The sequence below is a fragment of the Acipenser ruthenus genome, chromosome 1 (assembly GCF_902713425.1).
Source record: "Acipenser ruthenus chromosome 1, fAciRut3.2 maternal haplotype, whole genome shotgun sequence".
In the NCBI taxonomy this organism is placed as follows: domain Eukaryota; kingdom Metazoa; phylum Chordata; class Actinopteri; order Acipenseriformes; family Acipenseridae; genus Acipenser; species Acipenser ruthenus.
In genome coordinates, this window is record NC_081189.1 from 19,326,021 (window position 1) to 19,352,845 (window position 26,825).

Here is a 26,825-nt window from a genome sequence, read left to right on the forward strand (position 1 = left end):
GGAATATAGAATGCTCTAACATAACTATAGGTTAATACAGACCATATTATAACTTTTTCTACGAACAGTGTGTTTTAACAATTTGTTTAGTATTTCTGCTGACTTTATATTCTTTAAAACACAGTACAGTTATTACAACATTTTAAAACACATGTAGTTTCACAAAGGTTCAATTTGCATCCCAAAGATCAGCCTGCTTCCAGTAGCTGTCACAGTCCTGGGTCAGTTTCTGCTCTCAGTGAGTCTGTCAAAGCCACCACAGGTGTGTCTTTAAAAGCCTGATACCTGCAAAAACTTAAGTCTTGTTAACAGGGCTTCCATCTCTATATTCTCATTCCCATCATCAGTGGGAAGACTTTAAATAAATTAAACTGTTTCTATCAAAGAGCCATCTAGCTCTGCCGCATACACCTTTCACTCAGAAAAGGTGATTGCACCTTGTATAAGGGAAGACAGGTTTTAGGTTCATTTGTGACATTTTATTTAATTATTTACGGATAAGGACATGACTCCATGTTCAATGTCACTATTGACCTGTTGGTGGCAGCAGCATGTTACAAATCCATTAAGAACACAAGAAGCACAGTGAGTCTGAAGATCACCTTGGAATGGGTTTGATAAAGCCTAGAAATTAAAAACACACCTGCGGCCTCTAAGAGCTCTCAAACATGTCTTCTTTCTGAGTCCAGCTGGTAAATCAGAGTGTAATCCTTGACCAGTCCCTCAGCAATATCGTGACCCTTAATAATCAGACCCTTAATAAGCACTCGGATATGGTTAGAAAAACAGCTTGCTTCCGTACAGCACAATCATTAAAGAATGTAAACAAACACAGCGTGCCAGGAAGCAAAACCACTGGAAAACTATATTAAACAGGCTTCAAGGAACTATATTTCACTTGATAATGTAATTGTCTGTTGGCATTTGTAGGTGGCATGGTAACTATTTTTCTTTTAAAACAGTGCCAAATAAGTAGCCTTCTTTTCTGCAGTTAGTCCAGCCAGTAGCTTAATAGTGGCATATGCATACAGTAAATATCACACAGGAGGAGTCACCGGGACACAGGCTCATTATTATGACTTTTAAAAACATTACTTCAGCTTGTTCAGGAAGGTGACTGTCACAGTTGTATACACTGGACTACTCAAAGTACCCTTGTTCCAGAAGCAACATGTTTTCTGTTTAGTTTACACACACAGGGTCATTTCATTGCAACATTTTGTTAAACAGTACATGCCAAAGAATAAGAAAGAGCAAACTCATAATAAAGTGATCCACAGGGCTTCTATATGCACTTCAGGTTGACCATCTATCTGCTGAAAATGACTTTATAATCAGAACAAAATAATTTAGGAATCTTCTTATACTTCATGCATTAAGTCAGTAAAATAAAAATAAAAAATGATCAGAATAGTATTACAATGTCTTGTTTCATTATTTTAAATACAAGCCTCTCTCTCAGAATGTTTTTTTTTATCCCTGAACTTTTGAAGGAGAAAATCAGTTTGTAACTACAACAAACTGACTCGGCCTTGCAACTCATCTCCTTAATCCTCGTCTTTATTAGACTGAGCCAAACAGGGAAACGGATAAAAACATTTGAAGAGTCGCTGGCAGGTGCTTCTGTCCTTCGAGTAACATTGACTCAAGATGTGCTGCTTTATTTCATCATGCAGCCAAACCCAGAATGGATCCTGAAAAATAAATACCTGACAGATTTCTTTATCAGTGAAAATTTCACAACATTGTATAAATAAGAGCCGCTGTGCTGTTGAAAGGGCTCAATCATTTACAAGATACACGGAAATAGACAATTGTTAAGAATTGGATTACCTTTTGGATTTCTTTACAAAGCGTGTCGGTAATAAAACTCCACTTGAGAAGAAAATAAAGTGTTATTACAAAATACAAAATATTATGTCTTACTTAATGGCTTGGAATTTATGGCCCAGTTAATGTATGTTAGTTGTTTTTCTCTAGATTGTAGGTTATATGTTTTGATTCTCCAAGAAAGATAAGAAGAGAATAATAACAGTATCTTCCTACGATTTGGCTCTCTGTTGCTCTAGTACAAGCATGCATATTAAGTGTTTTTGATCAATCCTCTAATAAATGGAATTCCAACAATTTCATTTGACCCAGTGATAGCCTGTAGGGTATATATCGCACCCGAGACATATTCACTCAATATTTCTAATTATTGTGCATTACATATGTATTATAACTGACATGTTGCCTCGAGATTGGTTCTAAATGGGTGGGGAGAATAAGGGTTTAGACCCCTTTGAGCAGCAAACCTCAATTCCACACACCTCTCTGATCACATTATAATTGCCTCAAAGCATGAACACTCGTAGGTCATCATAGACAAATAGAACAGTGAGGTGTTACATCTGATGTTGGTTGAACCCCAGGCTCAGTCTTCTCTGTAAGATTTGACCTACTACACAAACTGGCACTGTAGAATTACTAAACCTTATTCCTGTGCAAATATATATGTATATATATGTAGTGACTTTACTAATGGGCACATCAATTGGCATCTCAATTGACCACCTTCATCTGCTGTCAGATGCTGTCAATTGCACACTTTCATTTGATTAACAGTACCTGCTGCTAATAACTGTTAATGGACTGTGGGGGGTAGATAAAAAGGGACTGACAATGGTTGAGGAGAGTTGCAGGACCGGTGCTGTATATGTGCTAGACGTGTAGTGAAAGAACTGATGCCTGAACTTTATGAAACCACAGAATATTGCGTTTGAAGTGGACTGTGAAGTTGTGTGATTGTAGCGCAAGGAAGTCTAGAAAGAGAATCTCTGGTTCTAGCTTAATACTGCGGGCGGATCACCTATACTCTGGAGGGACCGATAACCTGTACTACAGTATAACCCAACACTACGTGTTTCAGTGGGAGGCTTTATACTTTACTATTTGATTGTTGATTTGCCACGTTTCATTTTTGCCTTTATTGATTTAATTGAGTTTTGTTTGTGGAGTTATTTTTTTGATGAGTTTTGTTGTCACATTTATTTTCTCTTATGCACTAGTCTCTTTAATCACCCCAGTGAAAACGCCTACTCTAGGGAAACCTGGCTGAGCTCGAGTGCCCCCCCTACTGACTGTAATTGTGAGAACATTTCTTGATGGAATTTAACCTGTGGTATTTTGCTTATTTATTGGGGTTTTTTTTAACTATTTATTGTAATTTAATAAAAGCTTTGAACTATTACTTCTGCTCCCAGACTGCTGTTCATTTTAGCCACCGGACAATCTATCTACCTATTGTTAATAGTGGCACAAGCACACCTAACTCTATTCCGGACCTTACCAGATAACCAAGGTGGTGGGTTTGTTTATTTATATATATATATATATATATATATATATATATATATATATATATATATATATATATATATATATATATAAAATCACAGATCCTAAATACAAATTTCAGTGTACCTATAAACATGAGAGAGAGAATTCATATGGTTTTAGTAACGCTATATTTAAACTGACTTATTGAAATAAAAACAATTTTAAACATTACAGATGTGGCAATATAAACGAAGCATTCCCCAAACTACTGTTCAACACACACACACATTTGCATTCCTGTTTGTAGGGACTTCTCATTGACTCTCACTATCCTTTTATTTACTATTTATAACTCCAGTCAGACAAAACTCCACACAGGGTGCAAGTCGACAACAAACTATATATATATATATATATATATATATATATATATATATATATATATATATATATATATATATATATATATATATTTAGCCCAAAGAGCCAGCTGCCCAACGTTTCGATATGTTGTGTGTGTGTATATATATATATATATATATATATATATATATATATATATATATATATATATATATTCAGGCGTTACTATCTTTATGGGGACATTTTCTCAAATTGTATGCTAATTCCTGCCCCCAGCCCCCCACACGTCAGTTATAATACCATGTTAGTAATACCACGCCACCATGAGTCAAGCATTTCGGTGTATATATAGCCAATCAGGTCATACAATAATACATTAAAGACTATGGTTCGTGACTGAGGCAACCAATCACTTGCCACAAGTCCGCAAACGGCTCCGCCCTGGCCTGCCTGTATAAACTGCTTTGTTTGCAGTTTTTGATTTGAGTCAGGCAGCACTGATTTGATACAATGATCGGTAGCGGTAAGTCGTTGCCGAAACATGATGTACAAAAAAGAACAACAACGTTGTGGAAATGGCAAAGCGGCTTTCATACTACAAAGACAATAGAAAGTAATGCCACGTATTTACATCAAGTACAAATTTTAAACATCATTTTACATTACTGTAGCCTATTAGCCCTTAAAAAAATCCCGGAACAAAAAATATGCATGACAAGGAACAGCTTTTTGTAAATATCAGGTATAAAAGACGTATCTTTGAAGAAAAGGCAGGTCCGAGTTTTCATTTTTCTTTTAAAAAATATATACACCTACATATACAAAGTCATTTAATTCGTTTTATTACAGATAAGGGACTACTTGTCTACTTGATTCACATGTTTACAATTAGAATAGAATTCTATTTTACCGTTTTTCTTTATTTTTTTATATAAAGGAACATTTTCATTAAACTAAACTTGACATGTATAATTTTATAATTACGTGGAAGCATGATTTTTTGGTCGAAAATTTGCAATGAAAATAATTTAAAGAGAACGCAGTGTTTTGCGTTTATCAAAAACTGGACAATTTCATTCAGTTACTCGCTGTGGCACAAATGCACAACTCCGTGGAAAGCGTCTGCCTAAAAAATAATAGCAGTGAGTCAAAAATAACAACTTGCACTTTAATCCAATTCAAATAGTCACTTCCACCCATAAATGCAGTGTTACTAACCACAAATAAGCAACTGCCTTAAACACACCCACATTAGCCAAGATCCCCCAAACCATATCTTTCGAAACACTCTGCCTCGATATGATAATGATGAGTGGCGCTAGGTCCTGCTCCTGAAGAGTACTGCAGCTGATTGCTTTCCGAGCGCCGGTGTGGAGTTTTCTAAACACTAGCGGACGAACGAAGCACAGGTTTCTACGTGGAAGAAAAGCAAAAAAAAAAAAAAAAAGGATCTGAAATTGGAAATCGAGAACTTAACTGGTCAAGAGTCGCTCCAGCAAACAAAAACTGTGGATCAGCATGACATTGCTAAAATCGACCTAAACAATCTCTCAAAGTAAAGCAGTTATTTTTTTTTTTTTTTTTAAATAAGCGTGGTGCCATCGCTTACAGTTGTTGTAACGTCTGTTCGCCTAGTCCTTCATCATGACGACAAAGTCCCGTGTCATATACTCTACCGGGATTATCATTGCCAATTTACTGATAATTACTGGAATCGCTTTGGTTGTGACTCAAGTCTTCCAAACTGTTCTCCATAACCTCGTCAAAAAGGTAAGTCACAAATGAAGTGTGCTTTTGATGCGTGGCATTGCTATTCACTTAAAAATGTTTAAGTCACTTTATGAAATGCAGATAGAGTTGTACAGCGCCCAGCACTACAAGTGCACCGGTGTAATGTACTTGCTGTTCAAGAATGGAATGGTCTTCTTGGTAAGAGTACATTTCAGCCACAACAAAAAAGTAACTACAAATCACGTTTGGCAGTAGGCCAGTGTAGTTACACAGAGGTTTTTAAATATAACCAGATATAACACATGCCGATTGCCAAGGTCATTGATTAGTGTGTTATCCCGGTCGGTATTATTTGTTAGTTGTCTGATTTGTGCTAGAAACACGTGGTTTAAGAGAAAGTAGAATTTGAATAACTAGCAGTACTTATTTTATCCGTGTAAATAAATAAATACATACAAAATGCAGTTTAACGCTAAACGATCGGAACAAATACATGAAACATAATGGAATATTTTACAGTTTTAGGCATTTGTTTATTTTATTTACATATTTTTAACCCGTTGTCACATTATATCCAGAACACTGCATTCAAGAGGTAGTCTAAAAAGAGCGTCTCAACGTTAAGAACACAGAGAGCCTCATGAAACCGAAGATCTCCTTTAATAAAGGCTGTTGTACTCAGTCCCGTTAGTGGAGGCATTTCACTGCTGAATCACGTGCTCGAATTGTATTTGTTATTTATTTGCATGTATCCATCGCATACTATTATGCCTTCTCTTGACTGCTGGGCACTCCGCCTGGAAAAAACTAGCCTGTAAACCAGTGTATCCTGGATAAATATGGAGATACACTAGAATAGAGGGCATAATTTATACTTCATTTCAGAACAGTCTACTTGTGTTCCTTTTGTTGTGTTATTTCATGTAAAATACCTTAGTTTGTGTATGTTTTTGTTCCTTTTTTGGGTGTGGGGTCATGGGTGTGGCAAGTTAAACAGGCTAGATCTGAATTATGGAATGTGGTCTTCTCTGTATATACATTTGTACATAGAAAACCACATTCCCCTACCATAATGCATAAGAGATGGATTGTGCGCTTAAAGATTGGGGGAGGGGTGTGTGACCTGTGTGGGAGATGGAGAGGGAGGCAGGCAGGGGTTCCCTGTGACATTTTTGGAATACTAGGAGACATTTAAAAGGTGCTGTACCTATTTTTAATTTAATACCTTCCTCTCTGGAGTGTGTGTTCCCCCTCCCTGTGTCAGGATTCTGTTTCCAATACTGCACACTGATCCCATTGGAAAAACACTGTAGCGAATGCATTCTGTCATTGATCTGTACAGAAAAATGGTTGCAAAATGCTTAGCAGGCAGTGTTTTATTATTATGTCTTGGTTCGGGTAATATAAGGTTTCATGTTTAGATGGTCATGGAGTTACACAAACATACACCATGGAACCTGAAGTAATGTAACCCCCAAGCAGCTGTCTGTTTGTGTAAATGAATTGATTCCCATCCTTGGGAACATTTCTTTGTCTTTGGGAACCTCAGGTACTGTGTATATATATACACATAACGTGCCAAACTTATGACTAACAGACAAGTGGCATATAAGCCTTAATGCCCTACGCAGCAGTCTTTACCTGACTGATCGATCGCAATGACTCGAGCCGAAGGGCAGGGCTTGTAACGAAACCTGTGTCATTCTCTACAGGTAATGACCGCTGCAGGGGATAATAATGCTAAATCAGATAAATCTTGGTCATGATACAAACGATACATACCTCTCTTACGATATGATAGATCATATAAAGAAAAACCGGATCGCCTAGGCTGCTTTCAATTCATTTGACTGTTTAAAGCATGTTACACGAATATAAAGTTCTGTTTGCTTTTAGAGGGCATCTCCCTGTGTCTCCTCAGAACCTGATTGGCTGAGAGGATCCATGGGGTTTATGTTTGTGAATACCGTTAGTATCGCTGTGAGGCGGTGGTGTATCTGGGATTCACTGCTATGATGTTGGGGAGTGGGGTGTGCTAGTTAATCAGTTGCTTTTTAGCTTGACCAGAGTGCATGGTTCAGTGGCTTTCAAGCATAAAGAACGACTTTTCATTTACCACACTAGGTGAGCATGGAGCCGCGATTTATCTATACACAACCGAAGAGATTTGTGAATCTTGGTACTTATTGAGAGACTTGCAATACACACGTCTTTGTGTATTGCAAGTGTGGAATGTGATAATTTAAACAAATATTATGTGCAGTATATGACTGAAGATAAATGACATCTTCAGAAACTAGAAGCATGCAGAATGTACACACACAGGCAGACCAGTCCAGTCATGCTGATCTGTTTACACGTCGCATTTCATCTAGAAAGCAAACATTTAGAAGCAAATGACACCGTGTCACTGGGGACCTGTCCACAGAAATCAAAGTTAATTTCTACCTGTTGTATTTTTTCTAGTTGTAAATCCTAAATATATTTCACAAATATTTGATTTGGAACATCTTTGTAGCATGTTCCAATATTACATTGTCACCTTTCAGGTGTATTTTCTTTAAATTAATTTAAATAAAGAATGGAGTTTTGAAGGGCCAGCTATGATATGGCACGCATACCAATTACAAGTCGCCTAGAAGCCCAGTCAGTTGAGTATGAAGCAATATTGAGTATGTGATGTAAGCAATAAACTATTTAATTGAGATGTGATTATTTAAAAAAAGAAACTTTGATTTGACAGATAAAAAGTTGAAGGAGTTGCATAAAAAAAAAAAAACGCTTTTTGCCTATTTCTATAAAAGAGACACTCAAAAGTTGAACAGCTCCGCAAGAATCGTGAGCAGGGCCCTGAAAGAAAAGCATATCCTGCAGAGTTACTTCTCTTACCAGGAGAGAATACTATGCCCATGCAGCTGGCATAAGTGTTCTGCTTATCAGTTACGCATGGTGGTAAAGGCAGGTGTACATCATTCTACCCCATCACACCCTTTCTAATCGATGTGAACGCTCCATTGCTGTAGAAAATGGCACGATGCGCTACAGGTTTTGATTTCTGTACTATAGGAAATTGAACTAGTTTAAGGGGGTGGGGGCTTTCCATCACAACGGCAACTGTAGAGAGTACTGCAGAAGAGAGCAAAGTAAAAAGCAGAACTGTCTAATTTGGGTATCTGAGATAAAAATAAAAAAAAGCAACGGAAAGTAACAGAACACGTCTGAAGGTTATTTTCTGTAAGTGTATAAAAGTGATCATGTGTTTTTAATTATACCCAATGATAATTTAAATACGCCAGCCAGGGGCTTGTATACCAGTTGCCAAAATTACATTTTTCTAACTGTAACTCTTAACACTTCAGACTGCTCTCTTATTCTCTTTGCTCAGATTGTAAACCAGGTTGCTGGTCAGGCATACACTTTTGGTGAATGCAGAGGAAGTTATTCAGCAGTGGTTTATTCACATGCAGAATTCTTAAACGGCTGGAATGCTGAGTACTGTGTCGTTTTTTTCTTGTATTTATGTCACCTTGCTGCTGTATGTCACTATGAGTGTTTTACTAAGAAAACTTGCATTTTTGTTTTCAATTCAAAATACTGCCGTTAGGCTTGTTTTGTATGAAATGGATGAGCATATACTGTTTTCAGCTCCTCTCGCATGGTCCAGTGATTGCACCATGCATTGCAAACCTTCCCTTAGAACAGAGGACTTGTAGGTATGTGATTTAAATGATCAGGAGCCAGGAGTTTGATGTTATATAAATTTTTCCTCCCTTCTAGATACATTAACAATTCATGTTGGTAAACCTACTGACTCAGTTACGATTTATTCATGATGTGATTTTGCAGAGGTCTGATTGTTTGTTTAAACTCCTGGCACCCTGTAATAATGCATAAACAAGGGACATTCGAAAACCCAAGACTGGATGCATGGCTAGCGTGAATTTCATGCCCTAAAAAATATATTTTCTCTAGTGTTTAATTTTTTCGAGTTAGACTTCAAGTTTTATATTAACGGTGTAGCTGTGTAGGTTTTGTTTTGCAATTTCAGTTTTGCTTAAGTTTTTGACAGGCTGTGAGAAACATACAGATATACTATCCGTGTAATACACTTAACCAGTCTGTGACAAGCAAATCCCTGATATACTTTCTTTTTTTTTTTTTTTTAAAAACAGCAAATAGTTTTGAAGGACGGCGCAGATGTTTTTAAATCCTGGCAGAACCCTTCTCCCCCAGTGTACATGCAGTACTATTTCTTTAATGTGACAAACGCACAAGCTGTGATGCAAGGGGGGAAGCCTACTGTTGAAGAGATAGGACCGTACACCTACAGGTAAGCCCGCTGCAAGCATGCACTGATCAAATGGAATGTTAATGTTAAATGCTAAAATAAATGAACAAAAGGGTATTTGATTGTAATGTGCAGCTTGTAAAGGGGTGCGTCTTTGGTACCTTCATTTACAAACCGTCTTATCAAAAGTAGTACCAAAAAGGTTTGCGGTATGCCATCTACTGTATAAGATGTATTTATGAATAACAGACCCCTAACTTATCTTACTGTAACAGTCCTGACTCCAAACCCAAACACTAACCTGTGACCTCCAAGGGTGCCTAGCTAATCCCCATTCCATAATACATAAAAAGCCATTTTTACCAGAATATTATTGTGCCAGCTACATAGAAATCTGTTGTAAAAGTATTAACGTAACTGTTCTCTTTACAGTGTTAAACATGCTGGTAACGCAGAACTGATGAAGTGTTATTCTGGTGTGAGAGTGCAGAGTGACCACGCTGTGTGGAAATATCTGTGTCAGCTAAAAAAAAAAAAAACCCAAAACAAACAAAAAACATTTGCAGAAAACGACTTACTTTTGCCAGCTCAACAAATGATTAAGCTGCAAAAACAGGACCTATATTTGCTGTATCTTGATCGTACCACCATTTTTGAACATCCGTACTCTCTGTGATTTGGGTGTGGGGGCAGGGGGGGGGGGGGGGATTCAGTGAAGTGCTTTTTGATGTGAGATGTACAGGAGGAGGCTGTGACACAGTGGTGTTGCAATACTCTAAGATAGCAGCTGCTAGTGAGGGAGAGTCAGATAGAAAGTAGATAACGGAAACTTTGAATCAACCACGCTTTATTCTAAAACATAGCACTAAATCCCTGGCATTTTGAATACTTAACAGTGCATAAGAGTGTCTATATACTGTAGTCTGTAAACAGGGGAACCAGGCTTTCCTCTGACCAACCACTAGGGGGCTTTATTATTTTATAGCAAGTGTTTGGATCATTCAGGTCATGGCCAGTCATCCAACTGAAAATAAGTTCAAATGCATGTGCCTTACTCATGTACATGAACATTAGAATAGCCACAATCTGTAATTCAATACTTCAAGAGTCAGCTCCTGACCAGAAATATTTCACTCATGTCAGTGTAGTCAACGTCACGTTAGCACAATGCTGCCAATGGAATGCTTTGCAAAGCAATTTATATGTTTACCTGTCTGCTTGATGGAACAGCTGTGAGAAACAAAAGCAGTTGCTAGTGTTTTAAGATTAATACATGGGAATTAGTGTGGTACAAAAGCATTGCTAAAGAATACGGTATATCCAGAACAGATTAACAGATTTCTTGGATGTTAACCAAACTGGGCATTTGAATGCATGTGAACTGGATTAAGCACACAAAGAAGATCCCAAAACAAATAGCAAAGTCCCAGGACAACAGTGCAGACAGATAGTAGTTTAGCCAATCTAAGTACACATGTCTATATAAAAAAAAGTGCAAGGCTACACTGTCCATTATTGTATGTCACTATAAAAGATTTATAGACCTTCTAATACTGTTAAAGGGATTCAGTCCTGCCAAATATACTGCCAGTTGATCTCCTGATTTGTAACTGGGTTGAGGCAAAATTTGATTTTTAAATTGGGTGTAAAACAGGGATCATTAATCTTTAAAAAAACAAAACAAAAGAAAAACACACCCTTGAAAGATGATTAAATAACTGTAGGCTGACAAATCATATTTATGTCATCAGTAATCCTAGCAAACCCCTTTGAAAATAATCCCAATATTATTATCACAGTTATACTATGAATGTAGACGAGGCACAATCCTCAGCGCTCCTTCAGATTAACAAGCCAAGTCCTTTCACATAAAGTAATCTTTCAAAGGGCTGCACCTAACTGATTACCTGTGACTGTCGTACCACCTTCGGAAATATCTGAAAATAGGAATTGGAGAAGAAACTGTTCCTTACAATAAGGAATATGTGGCAACCGTATCTACCAGTATCTTAAAATGTAACCTTTTTACAGAAGAGAATTGAACTACTTCCCGTGGACATTACCATACACACAAAGCCCTCGTACCAGTTTGCATCCACGTATCCAGTGATTCATCATTCATCTTTTTTCCGAATGCGACTGTTGACTGATTACACTATTATTACTTAACCATGTGATAAAAAAACACTCCTTAAATTAAGTAAACCATTATAGTTGTTAATAAGATTACTATAGTGACAAGACTTCTAGAAAATATGTTAAAAGAAATCTACACAGTATGTTCATGTAAAAGAGCTTTTTAAACACATTTTAGATAGTTCATAAATATTACACTTGAGAGAATTTTTTATATATATATATATATATATAATATAATATAATATAATTTCCCAGAATCCAGGATTTTTTTTTTTTCAATAAATTGACTTGTATACCTCAGTGTTGCCTATTTGTTTGTTTTGTTTTTGTTGTTGTTAGAGAGTACAGGCCTAGAGAAAATGTGACCTTCCTTGAAAATGGAACTAAGGTATCAGCTTTATCTCCCAAGACTTTTGTGTTTCTTCGAGATATGTCGTCAGGGGACCCAGAGGTCGACCTGATAACAACCGTCAACATCCCAGCTGTGGTAAGTGCTGTTTAACATACGCTGTTCATTATCTAGTAGGGCTGGGCTCAAGTCCACTGAGATAGAGGCTGAGTACACAAGAGCGGGGCAAGACCAAGGCTGGAACACAGGTCAGGAGCAGACATTTAGGAACGTCAGGATCCTGTTGTAACAGATGTCATTTTGGGTATAATGAAACATGTTGGTGACGAAGCCCTTCAAACTGAACATCCTGCCCCACATCATAAAACATGAGCACAGTTTTCATGCCCTTGTTTTGCTATCAGACTTCATACAGGGCCTTAAAATGTACTTTGAACACGGTCTAACGAATGAACTGAAGTAATGGGTTCCTGAATGGGGAAAATGAGAGACTGATGACTTATCAATCTCATGTCCTGTATTTACAGGGGAAAGAAATAACGATAGAATATGCTGTTTAAGAACAGAATACTATTGGAATAACTAATATATTTTCTGTATTATCTAATGAACACATGTAAAACTCCAGTGGAAAAACAAAATTGACTGAAAAAATAAAAATTACTGTTCTATATGTGGAAGCTTCATCACAATGGTTGCTACTGTACCAGAAATTGAGTTGTTGGTGTTTGTCATGGAGCAGACAAAGCCTCTTGTAACCCGCTGCTGTAGTTTTAATGCACTTCTTTTTTTTTTTCTGACCCCTGGTCATTCTTTGTGCCAGGGAGTGCCATCTAATGTTTGTTTAGCTTTTTTTCATTGTCTAGATACAGTAAGTAAGGAAAGCTGGACAAAGAGACCAATATATTTTACAAGATGATGACTCCCCCTTGTCATGAAAGAAACCAAACTGTTACTTGTTGAGATGGAAAAATGGAGCCACAAAACTATAAAGAGAAAAATATTTACATTTGTGCTGATTGTATGAGTGGCTACACTAATATTTACAGTCACTGCAAACTTGAAGACTTTTTTAAAAAGTGCATTTCCCTTTGACTGTTTTTTTTTTCTATTGATTTCAAGTTGCTAACCCGTCTGGAAAGGAATATTCAATATTGCTTTCTATTAAACAGAAAAATTACTTTAATAACATTTTATTTACTAATCAAAATCACCAGTGTTTTGAGCAGTGTTTTATAGTGTTCTTGGCTTTCCAAACATGTGTGGTCCAGTGGTTAAAGAAACAGGCTTGTAACCAGGAGGTCTCTGGTTCAAATCCCAGCTCAGCCACTGACTCATTGTGTAACCTTGAGCAAGTCACTTTACCTCCTTGTGCTCTGTCTTTTGGGTGAACCGTTGTTGTAAGTGACTCTGCAACTGATGCATAGTTCACAAACCCTAGTCTTGTATCTTGTAAAGCGCTTTGTGATGGTGGTCCACTATGAAAGGCGCTATATAAAAATAAACATTATTATTATTATTATTATTATTATTATTATTATTATGACACAAACCCTGTGCTCTGCTTCGAAAGACACACAGGCTTCGTGCGTTGATGAATTGCGCTGACTTTTGAAACCAAGCCCAATGCGCGCACGACAGAGTCTGTTTCATTGGATAGATATTCAGTTCAGGTGCTCTGTCAGCTGGTCCTGGATCAGCCAGCAGCACACTTGATTTACTTGGCTGAGCTCTGACAGCAGCTGCCACTTCTGCTTTATGTAGAGAAGGTTGAGGTGGCAGACTGACATTACAATTATGTAAGGTTGCTGTGCTGGTACACCCTCGTGTCAGTCTGGTGTTACTTGTGGGAGACAGAAAAAGCAAACTGCCACACAACTATACAGAATATATACATATATATATATATATATATAAAACAAAAACATTGAGTTACAGTGCTGATTTTGTGAGAGGCTACACTATTATTATTATTATTATTATTATTATTATTATTATTATTATTATTATTATTTATTTCTTAGCAGACGCCCTTATTCAGGGCGACTTACAGTCGTAAACAAAAATACATTTTAAAAATCGCAGTACAAGTAATAATACAATTAAGAGCAAGATAAATACAATGACTTTGGTTCTAGCAAGTACAAGTATGACAAATGTTTGCAAAAATGTCTGTTATACCAGGTTTATATGAAGCTGGGAAATTCTCCTGATACTGTATGTGGCCTAATGTCTGTATGAATGAAAAAAAAAAGTTTGGACAAGAAAAACATGTTTTAGCATTCATGCATTTAGCACTTGAATGTAGCACCTATTTCCCTGGACAAGGGACAGGCCTCGTGGAATAACGAAGCCCCCTTAAATATTGAGACCTCAGCAGTTTATTTTGTTTGTTTTTTTGATTGGTTTTAAAACATCTGCAGGTACCCTTTATTGAATTTTTGTACCAGACAGGAGTGTGCGTGTGTGATTGTAAGTTTCTTTCCATTTTTCTCTTTTAATAATACAGGCTGTAATGGAGCAAGTCAAAGGTTCCATAATCTTAAGTTCTATTATCTCATTCGGGATGCAGACCATTGGTGTCGAAATGTTCATGACACGTACCGTTAATGAGCTTTTGTGGGGCTTCAAAGATCCTCTTCTGACCCGACTTCGTGCGTTCAAACCAGAGGTCGAGGAATACTTTGGGCTCATGTATAAGGTATGTGTGCTGTGTAGTCCTGTACAATCAGTCATTAAGTTTATAGGGAATACTGTATTTCATTCATTGTAGTTGATTAGAGGATGATTCCAGCTCAAGTGGACCAATGGGGTTACTCAACCACTTGCAGTATGTCAATGACTTGCAACAGTTCAGGGATGGCAATACGACTCCTATTGCATAGCAGTTCCACCCATTCCAGGTTTTGCTACAAGCTTGATTGGCAACAGAGAATAGGTACTGTAACAAGCTCAGGTGTATCTTATTAAACTCAAAATAAAACCATCCTTGCAATTACTAGTTTTTTTGCTGGAAATCCCTTGGAACATGATTGAATTAATATGAAATTAATTTACATGAAAAAAAAATAGATTAAAGGTCTTCAAAATGATGACATTCAGACTCTTTCTCACTCCAAATAGAAATTTAGAAAATGTATCTATTACAGAAATTGATGAAAATGCATAAAGGGATAATGTAGTATTTGTTCACAAAACTGTTCTAGTTCATACTAGAATTGTTGATTTGTATTTTTTGAGTGCCACATTGTCTGCACCCAATTAATATTGTGCCAGCTAGTTTAGTAATCAACGCATAGTTGACTGAATAAAATAGACTGATGAAGTCTTTAGCCTACAGGTAGATGGTTCAAAAAATGAAGTCAAGAGAGATGGAGTGATTTTGATCTGGTGGTTGTTGGTGGGCCTATGGGAATATGTTCTGATGAAAAATGCAGAACCGAAGCCCTTTGAGATAACAAGAAGCAGATGTTTTTGCTGTCCTTTTGCACGCAGAACAGCCAGCCCTGTGCAGACTGCATTCTAGGACACAGATAGTTGGCACCAACTGTCATGCCCCCTTAAGAAACATTGATAATGAATAATGACTAGCTTTAGTATTGCTGAGACAAATTGTATTGAAATGAATGTATGTTTCTGTAGCTTCCCTGTGACTGGATTACATCTATTGGTTTATTTTTTCAGAAAAATGGTACCAGTGATGATGAGTTTGTGTTCCACACAGGAATGCAGGACTACAAAGACTTTGGTAAAATTGTCTCCTGGAACGGTGAAAGGTAACTATTGCAAGGGATATAGGGTGTCAGTTAGGGTGACAAGACGTCCCAGTTTTACCGGGGCTGCCCTCTTTTCCCATCAACTGTCCCAGTCCCATCATTTTTCCCCAGACTTTAAACAAGTCCTGTTAATTACTTTAAATGATTAGCAATTGATAATGGTTCCAGAATAATATGTTTCATAAAGGTTACTATACTAAATTAAAAGTATGCAATTATAGAAACCTCAATACACATGGGTATAACAGTTAAACATGGCTATGAAATGGAAAGGGAAGGTGCAGCAGTCTAATTTTAATGGGAAAAGAGCAACAACAACAGTGATAAAATCACTGTATTCAAATAAGACTCATTCTTACAACATTTTTAATCTGTGTCCCAGTTCTGAGCTTTAGAAATCTGGTCACCCCAATATCTGTGCCTCTGGGCACCACTATAAATCCGGTCAATTGGTGGACCTTGACATCGACAGTCAAGGTACACCTGGTTCAAGGTCTAAATTTTAGGTTTATAACAGGGTGGCTATTTCCAGAACTTTTTACATCAAAGTAAAATACGATTTAGAGTAAGAAGCTTTGGAATTAGACCCCTTCTTTCATTAATCTTTTCACCTGTTTAGTAAATTCTGATTTTATGAATATAGTGCAGGCGTGACTGTTTTTCAGAAAGCCTGAAACATCCTGTCCTTTCCCCTCCAAATGTTTGTCTCATTAACTGTCAGAATAATATTAATACCACTTGGAACTGTGACAACCCTAAATAATACATGTCGGCCTTGCTGGTGACCTTTCCCCCATATCTAGTGAAGCGACTCCCACTCCCACCGTACAATGTGTTCTGAAAATCGTTTCGCAGCTTAAAGATGATTGAAAACCATTTGTCTTCTTTGAAAAGGCTCAACAGTTATCAAAATAAGCCTGGTTTAAAGCCTTCTGAAGAATAACTTGCGTGACCTTCACTGCATTTTCTCATTTGAGTCCCTAACAGGATTACTCGTATACATGGTAAAAATAATACGAAGGGTTTCATGTATTAGGCATGCTGGTTAGTGTGTCACGTTTCGCTGACAAACAAAGGGAAATCTTGACCTGGAGATACTGTGTCCGTTGAGATTGGTGATTTTGAGGAAAAATGCAATGTAAAAAGATGTGGGAAACCAGAAGTAAAAACTTTGCTTAATCTTGTGCCTTAGCAAAATGAAGTGGTGGTCCTCCAATGAAAGCAACATGATCAATGGCAGTGATGGAAGCTCCTTTCACCCACTGATAGGAAAGAATGAATCTCTATACATCTTTTCACCTGATCTATGCAGGTACTGTATACAGAAATTAAAACCCAGCACCCAGCACCCAGCACCCAGCACCCAGTATTTAAATATTAAAAATCCCATCGGGCCATTTGTAATTTTACTAAAGTATATAACTCAAAATACACTGAAAAGAGATGTTGTAGAGATTTTCACGAAGGGCAATTATTTTAATGGTGGCTGCTATTTAGATCAATATACCCAACAAATTATGTGTATATATTTGTGTATAACTGTGCAGAAACAGACTGCAGGAGATTTCCACACCCAACTTCCCTGAAGAAACTGGAGAATGTAATCACTTACGAATTGTCAGATAACAATAGTATACTAAATAAATGTCAACTGATGCAATACATGTTTTAAATACATTATACACTGAAAAAAAGCTAAATGCTGTCTTGCCAAACTATGTTGCTAGGAAAGAACTGCCCAAGACCCAGACTGACCGGTGTTTAGCAATGCTAGATTTTACTCTCCTGCTATTTAGCAATCTCTTGGTGGGTGTTGGGCTCCAGTTTCTGCAGTGTTAAATGCACAGTGGTAATGTAGTACCAAGGTTTAAATCCACGTAGCTTGTTTCACCTTGGTTAGTCTTGGTTCACTGGCGACAGTAAAAGCATACACCGGCAATGGATATACAATGTTTATATATTGCATGTACCGGCACGCTTCTGTCTTCTGAATATTGTTTCAGATTACCTTGGCAGTCACAGCAATGAATTTCCTATCCATTGTCATGGAACTTCTAAATCTCATCGGCCCAAAAAGAGTCTTTATACCAGTTGGAACAGTGACAGCCTTCATGGGAATGATTTATTTTTTTCTTTTAATAGTGTTAACTTCAATAGTACTCTTTCACCTAAATTCCATTACAGACACGCACAGCCCTTTCCCATTACTTCTGCAAAAGTAATTACCCCTGCAATTTGATTTTTAATTACCAAAATACAAGTGCCATCTGTATTTTCAATTTTAGCTTGGTGTGTAAACGACACTGATCTTTAGCCTGGTCAAGATACCTTTCCTTAACTCGTGGGCCGTGAATAATAAACACAAATACTACATAGTCCTTGCTGCTTTAAATGCACTGTCTGTTGTTGTCTATATAACTGGATGCTTAATGGCACCATAGCAGAAAACCCTTTTTTTATAAATTATTAATTTAATCTACAGGTCTATATATTTAACCTTTGAAAAGGATGTGGGAATAAAAGGTATACCTGCCTACCGGTTTTCCCCCCCTCCTGAAGTTCTTGCCAGTCCTGAAATTAACCCTGCCAATACTGGGTTCTGTGTACCAGCAGGAACATGCATGGGAACCGGAGTGTTAAAAGTTAGCGTCTGCAGAAAAGGTATTTTTATTACATTTGTTTTGCTTACATTGCATAAGACAGTATCTGGTTATAAAATGACATATATTGCAGTGACACAGTTCAGAATGAAATTTGTTTAGGCAGCTGACTGGGTGAGTGTTGAACATGTGATGTATTGCCAGACTCGTTGTTCCTTTTCTTTTTTGGTAGAGACATGCAGTACAGTGAACCTTCACCCACACAACTCCCAGCAGTGACTGCAGCAGAATGTTCCCCTCTGTTCCACTGGTTTCTCAGGAACCCAAATCTCTGTACATTCCTTTCAGTAGTTCTATGGGTTTAAGTGATTTGGACCTTTTTAGAATTGCCCTAATTAGGCTTTTCTATACACAGTATACATATAAATATAAAAGTTACCTTTTTAGTTTCCATGGGAAGAATACATTTGCTTTTGGGCTGTTTCCCAAAACAGGCAACTCGCTGCTTATCTATAGTTAAAGGTATTTTACCTACATAGTAACAGCATGCCCAGACTGGACTCCCATAATTCAAGTTACTGTGCCATATATGCTCACAGTGTTTGAATTTGCTGGATGTTAGTTTACGCTACGATTGTGTCTGCTTATAAAGATAATGTATTTATTGAAGCACTGTAAATAATAACAACCATGACAAATAAACCTCTGCTTCCAGGGAGGATTGTAGTCTAAATGTATATTCATGTTGTGTATTTGTAATATAATTACAAAGAGTTTTTTGTTAAAATATCTTTCAGTAGATTTATTTCGTACAGATACTATTGTGAATATGATCGCATACCTTCTAGAAGGATTTTTCTTTCTAAAAATAAGTATGATGCATGTCAGTTTACAACTGCACATACTGTCCCTTTTTTAAAACAAAGGTTGGCGTGTTTTTGAAAATACCAAGGTGTGTCAACCTTATTGTGTCAAAGGGCTCTAGGTAAAAGTTTCCCAATAAATGTCCTGCCTTTTGTATTTGTGTTCAAAATGTAAAATTAATAAAAATGTGCTATTAAATTACATCCTGTCGTGATTCTAAACAAACAGGATAGTTTCCCCCACTCCACCTTCAACCTCCGTGAAACAGATGTGACTTTTACTACAATGGATATCTTCAAAATATATTTAACAAAAAACTGGGATAGGGGTCAGATTTTTATCTGCCTCCCCACCATACACACGTAATGCTGACCTGCACCTCGCTTTGTTTTATAACTTTTAAAACATGTGACCTGTTCTCAGGGTAACTTCTTTACCACAAGATTTCTAAGGGATTTTGTTTGTTTGTTTGTTTATTTCTTGTACTACAGGAGCACCTGTCGTAGTCTCATTCCCACATTTTTACCAAGCGGATCAGAAATATGTAGATGCAATTGAGGGACTGTCCCCAAACAAAGATGATCATGAAACCTACCTAGATATTAACCCAGTAAGTGACAAAGGCTTGAGTATACTTCTGTTTGTGGTGGGGACAGGAGAAGGGAAGTCTCTCATCTGTATGCAGTAAATCCATCATTCAGCATTCTGCAATGAGAACTGCAACAGTCATTAGTCGTGCAGTCCTATTACAATGTTTAAATGATTGACATTGAAGGTATATTATTCACTATGAAATGTTACATAGCTGAATAAATAGTGCCATTTGGTGTTCGTAAGTGAGTACAGCAAGAACCTGCTAAAATTAACAAGCTACATTTATATTAATGATGGCTTAATACAAGGGTTACTGTTCTGTTGTGACTAATTCTTTGTATGTTTTACAGCTTACTGGGTTCCCTATGAGAGCGTGCAAGAGAGCCCAGATTAACATTTTAGTGGATCGCATTGTTGGTTTCCCGTAAGTACCACATCGTTTTAATTGATACGCCAGGGAAGGGGAAATTACTCCTATTGCATTACAGCTGGGTCCTTTTCATGTTTTATTGTGGGCAGCAGTGTGGAGTAGTGGTTAGGGCTCTGGACTCTTGACCGGAGGGTCATGGGTTCAATCCCAGGTGGGGGGCACTGCTGCTGTACCCTTGAGCAAGGTACTTTACCTAGATTGCTCCAGTAAAAACCCAACTGTATTGTAACATTTGTAAGTCGCCCTGGATAAGGGCGTCTGCTAAGAAATAAATAATAATAATTGTGAGTTTTTAATAAATTAAACCTCAAGTTGACAAGCCAACAAAGCTGATATGCTCACAGTAAACCTGATAATCTTATTTTACATTGTTACCTTATGTAAGGTCTTCTAAAATCTGTGAAGGTGTGGGGAACAAAAGGCATATTATTATTATTATTATTATTATTATTATTATTATTATTATTATTATTATTTTCTTTTTTTTTTTTCCCCTTCCACCAAAATACATAAATCTGGACCCACATTCCCAGGGCAGGACAATTCTGGAATTTTGAATTTGTTCTCAGCTGGGCTTTTACTCGTAAAAGGATTACATTTAATATGATGAACTTAATGAAAATAGGCAGTGATTTATAAATCAATATATAATGGAGAAATCTAAACGTGGTGGTGGTGGTTGGGGCGGGCAGCAAAAATATTTCATGCAAACAATATTTATGCATTTGTTTTAAATGAACTTTTTTTTTTTTTTTACTGGATTAACATTTATTTTTCTTTTTTTTTTTTTCTTTAATAGCATAACCAAATATCTAAACCAGACTGTATTCCCTGTTATGTTTATAAATGAGGTAAGAACTCATTTTATAAATTACTTGTTTTCATATATAATTGCATACAGTAGGCTTTTGTGGTTGTTTTTTTTTTTATATGTATTCCAAATCTATTTAAATGTGAAAAAATAAGCCTATGGTGGTGGAGGTTGTCTATGAACTTTATCCACAGTATTGGAATTGCATAAGAGCAGTGAAAAGATAAAGCCTGGTAGATCAGCCACAATACTTACAACACACTTTAAATGAAAGCTTAGAAAATGGTGCCACATTTCAATAGGATCCCAACGTTTTTATAAAACAATGGTGCATGCACTTTTATAGTGGTGGTAGTTTAATTACCTCATGCTCTTTTTTAATGTGACTTGAACCTTATACTATAAATCCCTAGGCATTAAGCATGTAACAGTTTCATTCATTTCATAAGATGAAGAAATTCTGTTTTCTGATCCAAAACGTTAAGCAATTGAGTTGACACACAGCTACTGGGAACTTCAGCATAATAAATTCCAGATTATAATGTAGTAATGCAGTCACACGATAAATGTATTCAAACATGTTTAAAGCACCATAAATTCATGTGTTAGACCTGGCTGAATTTCTTTTCTTATTCCATATTTCAGCAGTATTCACAATGACTTTAAGAAGCAGGTTGTGTACTGCATTGTGGTTCAACAACGTAATTAACTCTATAGATTTTCTTCCCAGTGTAGCTGTAAGTGTTGCTGATTGTGGCTCTGTGTGTTTCAGAGCTTTGTGATTGATGATACATCTGCCAAAAGAGTGAGGACATTGTTGCTGATTTCAACCATTGTAACCAACTTCCCCTTAATCATTGTTGGGTTGGGAGCGCTCCTGCTGGGTGTCCTAATAATCCTACTATGTAGATCACGAATGCAGAAGGTCAGTGTTGACTAAATATTGACTAGAAAATATTAAATAAATTGGAGCTTGTATTGTCCTTTTTCTGTCTAAACCATCTATATATGAGACACATCATTTGATTAAAAAATTGACAAATGAATCATTCTATAATTGTGAATCAAATGCCTGTAGCCGATTTTAGTCTAGCAGATTGTTGTTTATTAATTTAAGGGTCCAGACTTCCTTTAAAAATGTTACATTTATTTGTAATCTCCCTTTTGTGAGTGGACTTCCTGTTTTTCTAAATTGGGAATATGCTAACTACCTTACCTGGAGAATGATGTTGCTGATGACAAGTAATTAAGATGGTTGATTTCGTCTCAAACCACCGAAAAATACCCCCCCCCCCCCCCCCCTTTTTGAATCGATTTAGAATACAGGAAATGTAATTCAAAATAGTGGGACCCAGTCAAAGAGAAGAAGTGGAATATATCTGTGCTCATAGGCAACGAGATTGTGAGTTAAAGGCATCATTATACATTGATATTATTGACCAGTATCGTATACACATGATTAAAAAATGCTACTGCCATCCCAATTTTTTTTTTTTGGTGGGGTGGGGGGGACTGTAAAAGCGACAACACAATGAACAGCATACAAAAAAAATATAATTGCAATCGCTCTGTTCTACTGGAGAAAGAAAAAAATGTAAGATCTCTGTGAGTCCATGACATCCTCAAGAAAAGAAAAAGGTACAGTGAATATCATCGGCTGATGCAGGAGCTCCGGTTTGATGAAGGCAGATTTCATGGACACCACAGCCAATTATATATATCTCTCACTGCAATAGTGATGATTGCAGTACAGCAAAAATAAAGTGTGTATGCGTGGAAAATAACATGAAGCTATTTTGTTTTGTAAATAGCTGTTATGTTTTTGTTTTTAACAGAAACCCACGGCAAAAGAAGATACTGCCTACACTCAAGTCAGTGATAAGCCAGAGGAAAGCTGTGAAAACAACTCAAATATTCAGTTAAAGACGTACACAAGCACTTAAAGGGTCATACATAAGGACGCCCCAGAGCGAACATTGAAGGAATTGGGGCAAAACGGGGTTGGGTTGGGGAGGGAAGGGAAGGGTACATTGGTTTGGTGGTGGGACATCGCCATAATAATTCTAACAGTCAAGACATAACTTCTTTCTTTCATGGTTTTTCACACATTGCTGGTATCGAACATCATTTTCTCATTTCTAAATGTGCTCTGTGCAGCTATCCAAAAGGACGGTCGTACAAAATAGCCTAAACAAGTTGCACCATCTCCCTTTCAATGGCAGTCTGCTTCGACCCAGTTTAAAAGCTGTTTGGATTGAAGCATGGAAAGATCGACCAGTCCATGGTCACGCTGCATAGCTGGGATTTGAGCCCAGTACCTCCTGGCTCCCAGCCCGTAGCCTTTACCACTGGGCTACAATGCAGAATAGTAATAATGTGTAAGATACAGTTTTGTTGTTTTTTTAATGAAAAAAAATAATCTGGCAGAGCTGTAAACAGCGCTCTGCTTCTACTTTTCCTTTTTTGACGTTCTTCAGTGTCAGTATACAATCAGGGATACCACAGAATATCTCCCAGTTCTGTTGGCAACGGTATACTTTTCATTGAGAGGTCTCCCTTTATTCACATCAAGCCCTGGGCTGTTTCTGTGAAAATCGGAAAGCAGGCCAAATATTGTTAATCACGACACTTGTTAGAAATTGTATTTATTTTTGTTATTATTATTTTTTGTGTAATTTGCTTTACATCTACGTGGCTAAAATGAGTATAATGTAGGCAATAGGCTTTTTCAGTTAGTTGTATAATTGTGAAATAATATTGCTGTGATAGACATGCCTGTCTCCTGCTAGATTTCTGAGGCACGGTTCCCATGAGGATTTGCAGTCCTCATTTTAGATTAGTTAGCGTCGCCACTGCTGCTGATGGAACCCAAAACTTTAGAATTCAGAGGTATCTATGGTAACCATCACAGCTGTATTTCCATGAGCTTCAGTGTGGCACATTTGTTCGATTGAGTGTTCACATAGATACGGAACAACACTAAGGCATTACTGGGTGCTTTAAATAACTGAGCGTCTCAGAGGAAATATTTTTTGTGCTCACTCAGATCACCACTGAAATCTACTCTGAGCTGCTCAGGAGGAGTGGAACTGAGCATGCTGTTAAGTGGGTTCTTTCATTGAGCTGCTCTGAGGGCCTCACTTACTCAGCGCACCCACGATGTACAGTTATAGCCAGTAGTGACTGTGGAACTATGTGTAGAGCATGTGAATATATAATTTTTTTAAACATTTCTTATTATTAAAATAATCCTGAACCAAAAGAATAAGAAATGTACAATGTGCTAAAGAAATTTGAAGAAAATATGTATGCATATATTAGCATAACATAAAAGTATGCATATATTCAGAGACCACACAATGTAAAACATGATGTCCCATACACAGGCAAAAACAGTAATAATAAAAAACATATATAAATACTAAGAGCAGAGTAGTCGGAACCATAATGGTAAGGTGCTGTAGGTTGTTTATGTGTGGTAGGTTTCCGTGAATGTGTGGCCAATTGATTTCAAAGTAAAATGAATGTGATTTTGTTTGTTCAGTTTGGCTATTTCAGCTAACTGCATTGCTTTACAACGCATTTGTGAGATTATAAATGAAGCAGGTGGTTTCTTATTTCATTGACCTTGTTAAATAGGGGAGTGACTGTCTTCAGTTATTACACCTGAGACACACACACCTGATTCATCTCAAGTACTCTCAGGTTAGCGGAGTGCTGACCTAGGCAGTGAATATATCTGAGCCAGGGTTTTTAATCCATGACCTTTTGCACTGTGGGCTTTTTCTCCAACCGTTACAGCAGGCACACACTCTGTGCTTTCTATATTCATTAATTTCACTAACCCTTGTACAGTAATACCAATCTATATGTTTTGTCTTTTTTCAGACATTTTTGAGGTAAAAATCTAGTTTTATATAACTGATATTATATCAATGAAAACTCGATAATACAAAAATGATGGTGTACAACTCAACACTGTAGGGTTAAAATGCTGAACTTTATTCTACATGAAAAATATATTACTTTTTGTAAATTGTGGAAACTTTAAGACCCTCACAGTGACACATATCAAAGCGAGTGATCTTAGTTTTACTAACTGTTACAGATTAAATATGCTTGCAGTATTAACTACAGTTACAAATACAACAACAAAGGCAGCAAAGCAGGTTAAACTATTTTATAGCAATTGATACATTTGTAATACTTTTTGTATGTAATGAGATTTTGTTTTTAAAGTGTTCCAATGTGTTACTATGTAAGATTTGAAGCCATCATACATTTCTTAAAAAAAGAGAGGGGGGGGGGGGGGGAGAAGTTCTCATCCTGACATATTAAATACGAGGGTTGTAGGCTAGGTGAGACACTATATTTCAGACACATTAGTCCAGGATTTGTATATTAATCATAAATGCTGACAATGACCACAGATAGAGGTTGCTAAGCAGCACTTTTGTAGTTGGCACAGTAGAAAAGGAACCCGCTGTCCATGAAAGTTTACTTTGCCTGAAGCAAATTGGTGCATCACTTTGTTTTGGAATGACATTGTATTAATTCCTGGTGAAGCATAATGTTTCTATGTGTGTGTGTGTGTGTGTGATTATTATAACTGACGTACTCAAGCCTCAGACAGGGTCCAGAGGATATGTGGTATTTCTTGAAACTGGTGGTGGTTGTCCAGTATTTCAGTAATTTGCGATTTTATTAGGAATTTAGTCATTGTCACCTGTCAACAAAACACTAGTGTACAGGTTGGCTACCTCAATTATTGTCTCTACTTCCATTTCTAGTGTACATGTACCTTGTGTGTGTGCAGGATGAGAACTTTCACATTATCATGTGTCATTGTTGATGTTTTTCTAATCGTAAATGTATGCAAAACCAGATCTTCCTTTACATTTCAGATACAGTGCATACTGTATGCTATTGCTGGAAAAGACAATCTTGGAGATTTTACATGTGAAAACGGTTTCATTTTTGTATAGGATTTTCAAATTTGCGTTACACTGAGTATATGTAAATGTGTGAGTCATACATGTGGGTATCTAAAACAGAAAATGACAAGAAAACATTTGTGTTTCAAAAACTGTATTTGAACAATTGTAATGTAATGTTTCAAATGACAAAACAATAAAAACATAATGTTTTCAGTATTGTGTTGCCATTATTTTTTTGTTTGTGACAATTCTGTATCTATTATAATACATACCGTGTGGTGCAGGAAACTGACTACAATTATTTGATGTCTGCCAATCAAATGCATTTCCATGCAATGTCAAAAAACGCACCTTCTTTCAGTTTAATTATTAAGGGAACTAATTTGAGGGATTTAACATAACAAAAGGCATCCTCACAAATTTACCTTTAAAAAAAAAATGTATCCCTCTATAACTAATCCTGAAGCATCCCTTATAACAGGGATGTCCAATCCCGGTCCTGGAGAGTAATTCCACTCCAGGTGTAATGGGTATAACAGGGGCTGGATGGAGGTGTAATTGGTTCAAGTAAACAATTTAGAACAGGGTTGGAACAAAGACCAGGAGTGGAAGATGTTAACCT

The 26,825-nt window shown here is 36.9% G+C and overlaps 1 protein-coding gene across 1 annotated transcript; it reads left to right on the forward strand.

Annotated features, from left to right (window-relative positions):
• Positions 1-4,971: 4,971 nt before the first annotated feature.
• Positions 4,972-26,419, forward strand: LOC131724824 (lysosome membrane protein 2-like). Its single transcript, XM_059017720.1, has 12 exons — positions 4,972-5,454; positions 9,588-9,745; positions 12,182-12,329; positions 14,701-14,892; positions 15,876-15,967; positions 17,160-17,279; positions 18,450-18,628; positions 19,923-20,041; positions 20,376-20,449; positions 21,255-21,306; positions 22,039-22,191; positions 23,102-26,419. Exons 1-12 carry the CDS (start codon positions 5,329-5,331, stop codon positions 23,207-23,209), a joined length of 1,521 nt encoding a protein of 506 aa, XP_058873703.1. The 5' UTR covers positions 4,972-5,328; the 3' UTR covers positions 23,210-26,419.
• The last annotated feature ends 406 nt before the right edge of the window (positions 26,420-26,825 follow it).

Coding starts and splice junctions, on each gene's coding strand:
- LOC131724824 (XM_059017720.1), top strand. CDS start 5,329: ATGACGACAAAGTCCCGTGTCATATACTCTACCGGGATTATCATTGCC. Junction 20,042..20,375: donor CCTACCTAGATATTAACCCA/GTAAGTGACAAA, acceptor TATGTTTTACAG/CTTACTGGGTTCCCTATGAG. Junction 21,307..22,038: donor CTGTTATGTTTATAAATGAG/GTAAGAACTCAT, acceptor TGTGTGTTTCAG/AGCTTTGTGATTGATGATAC.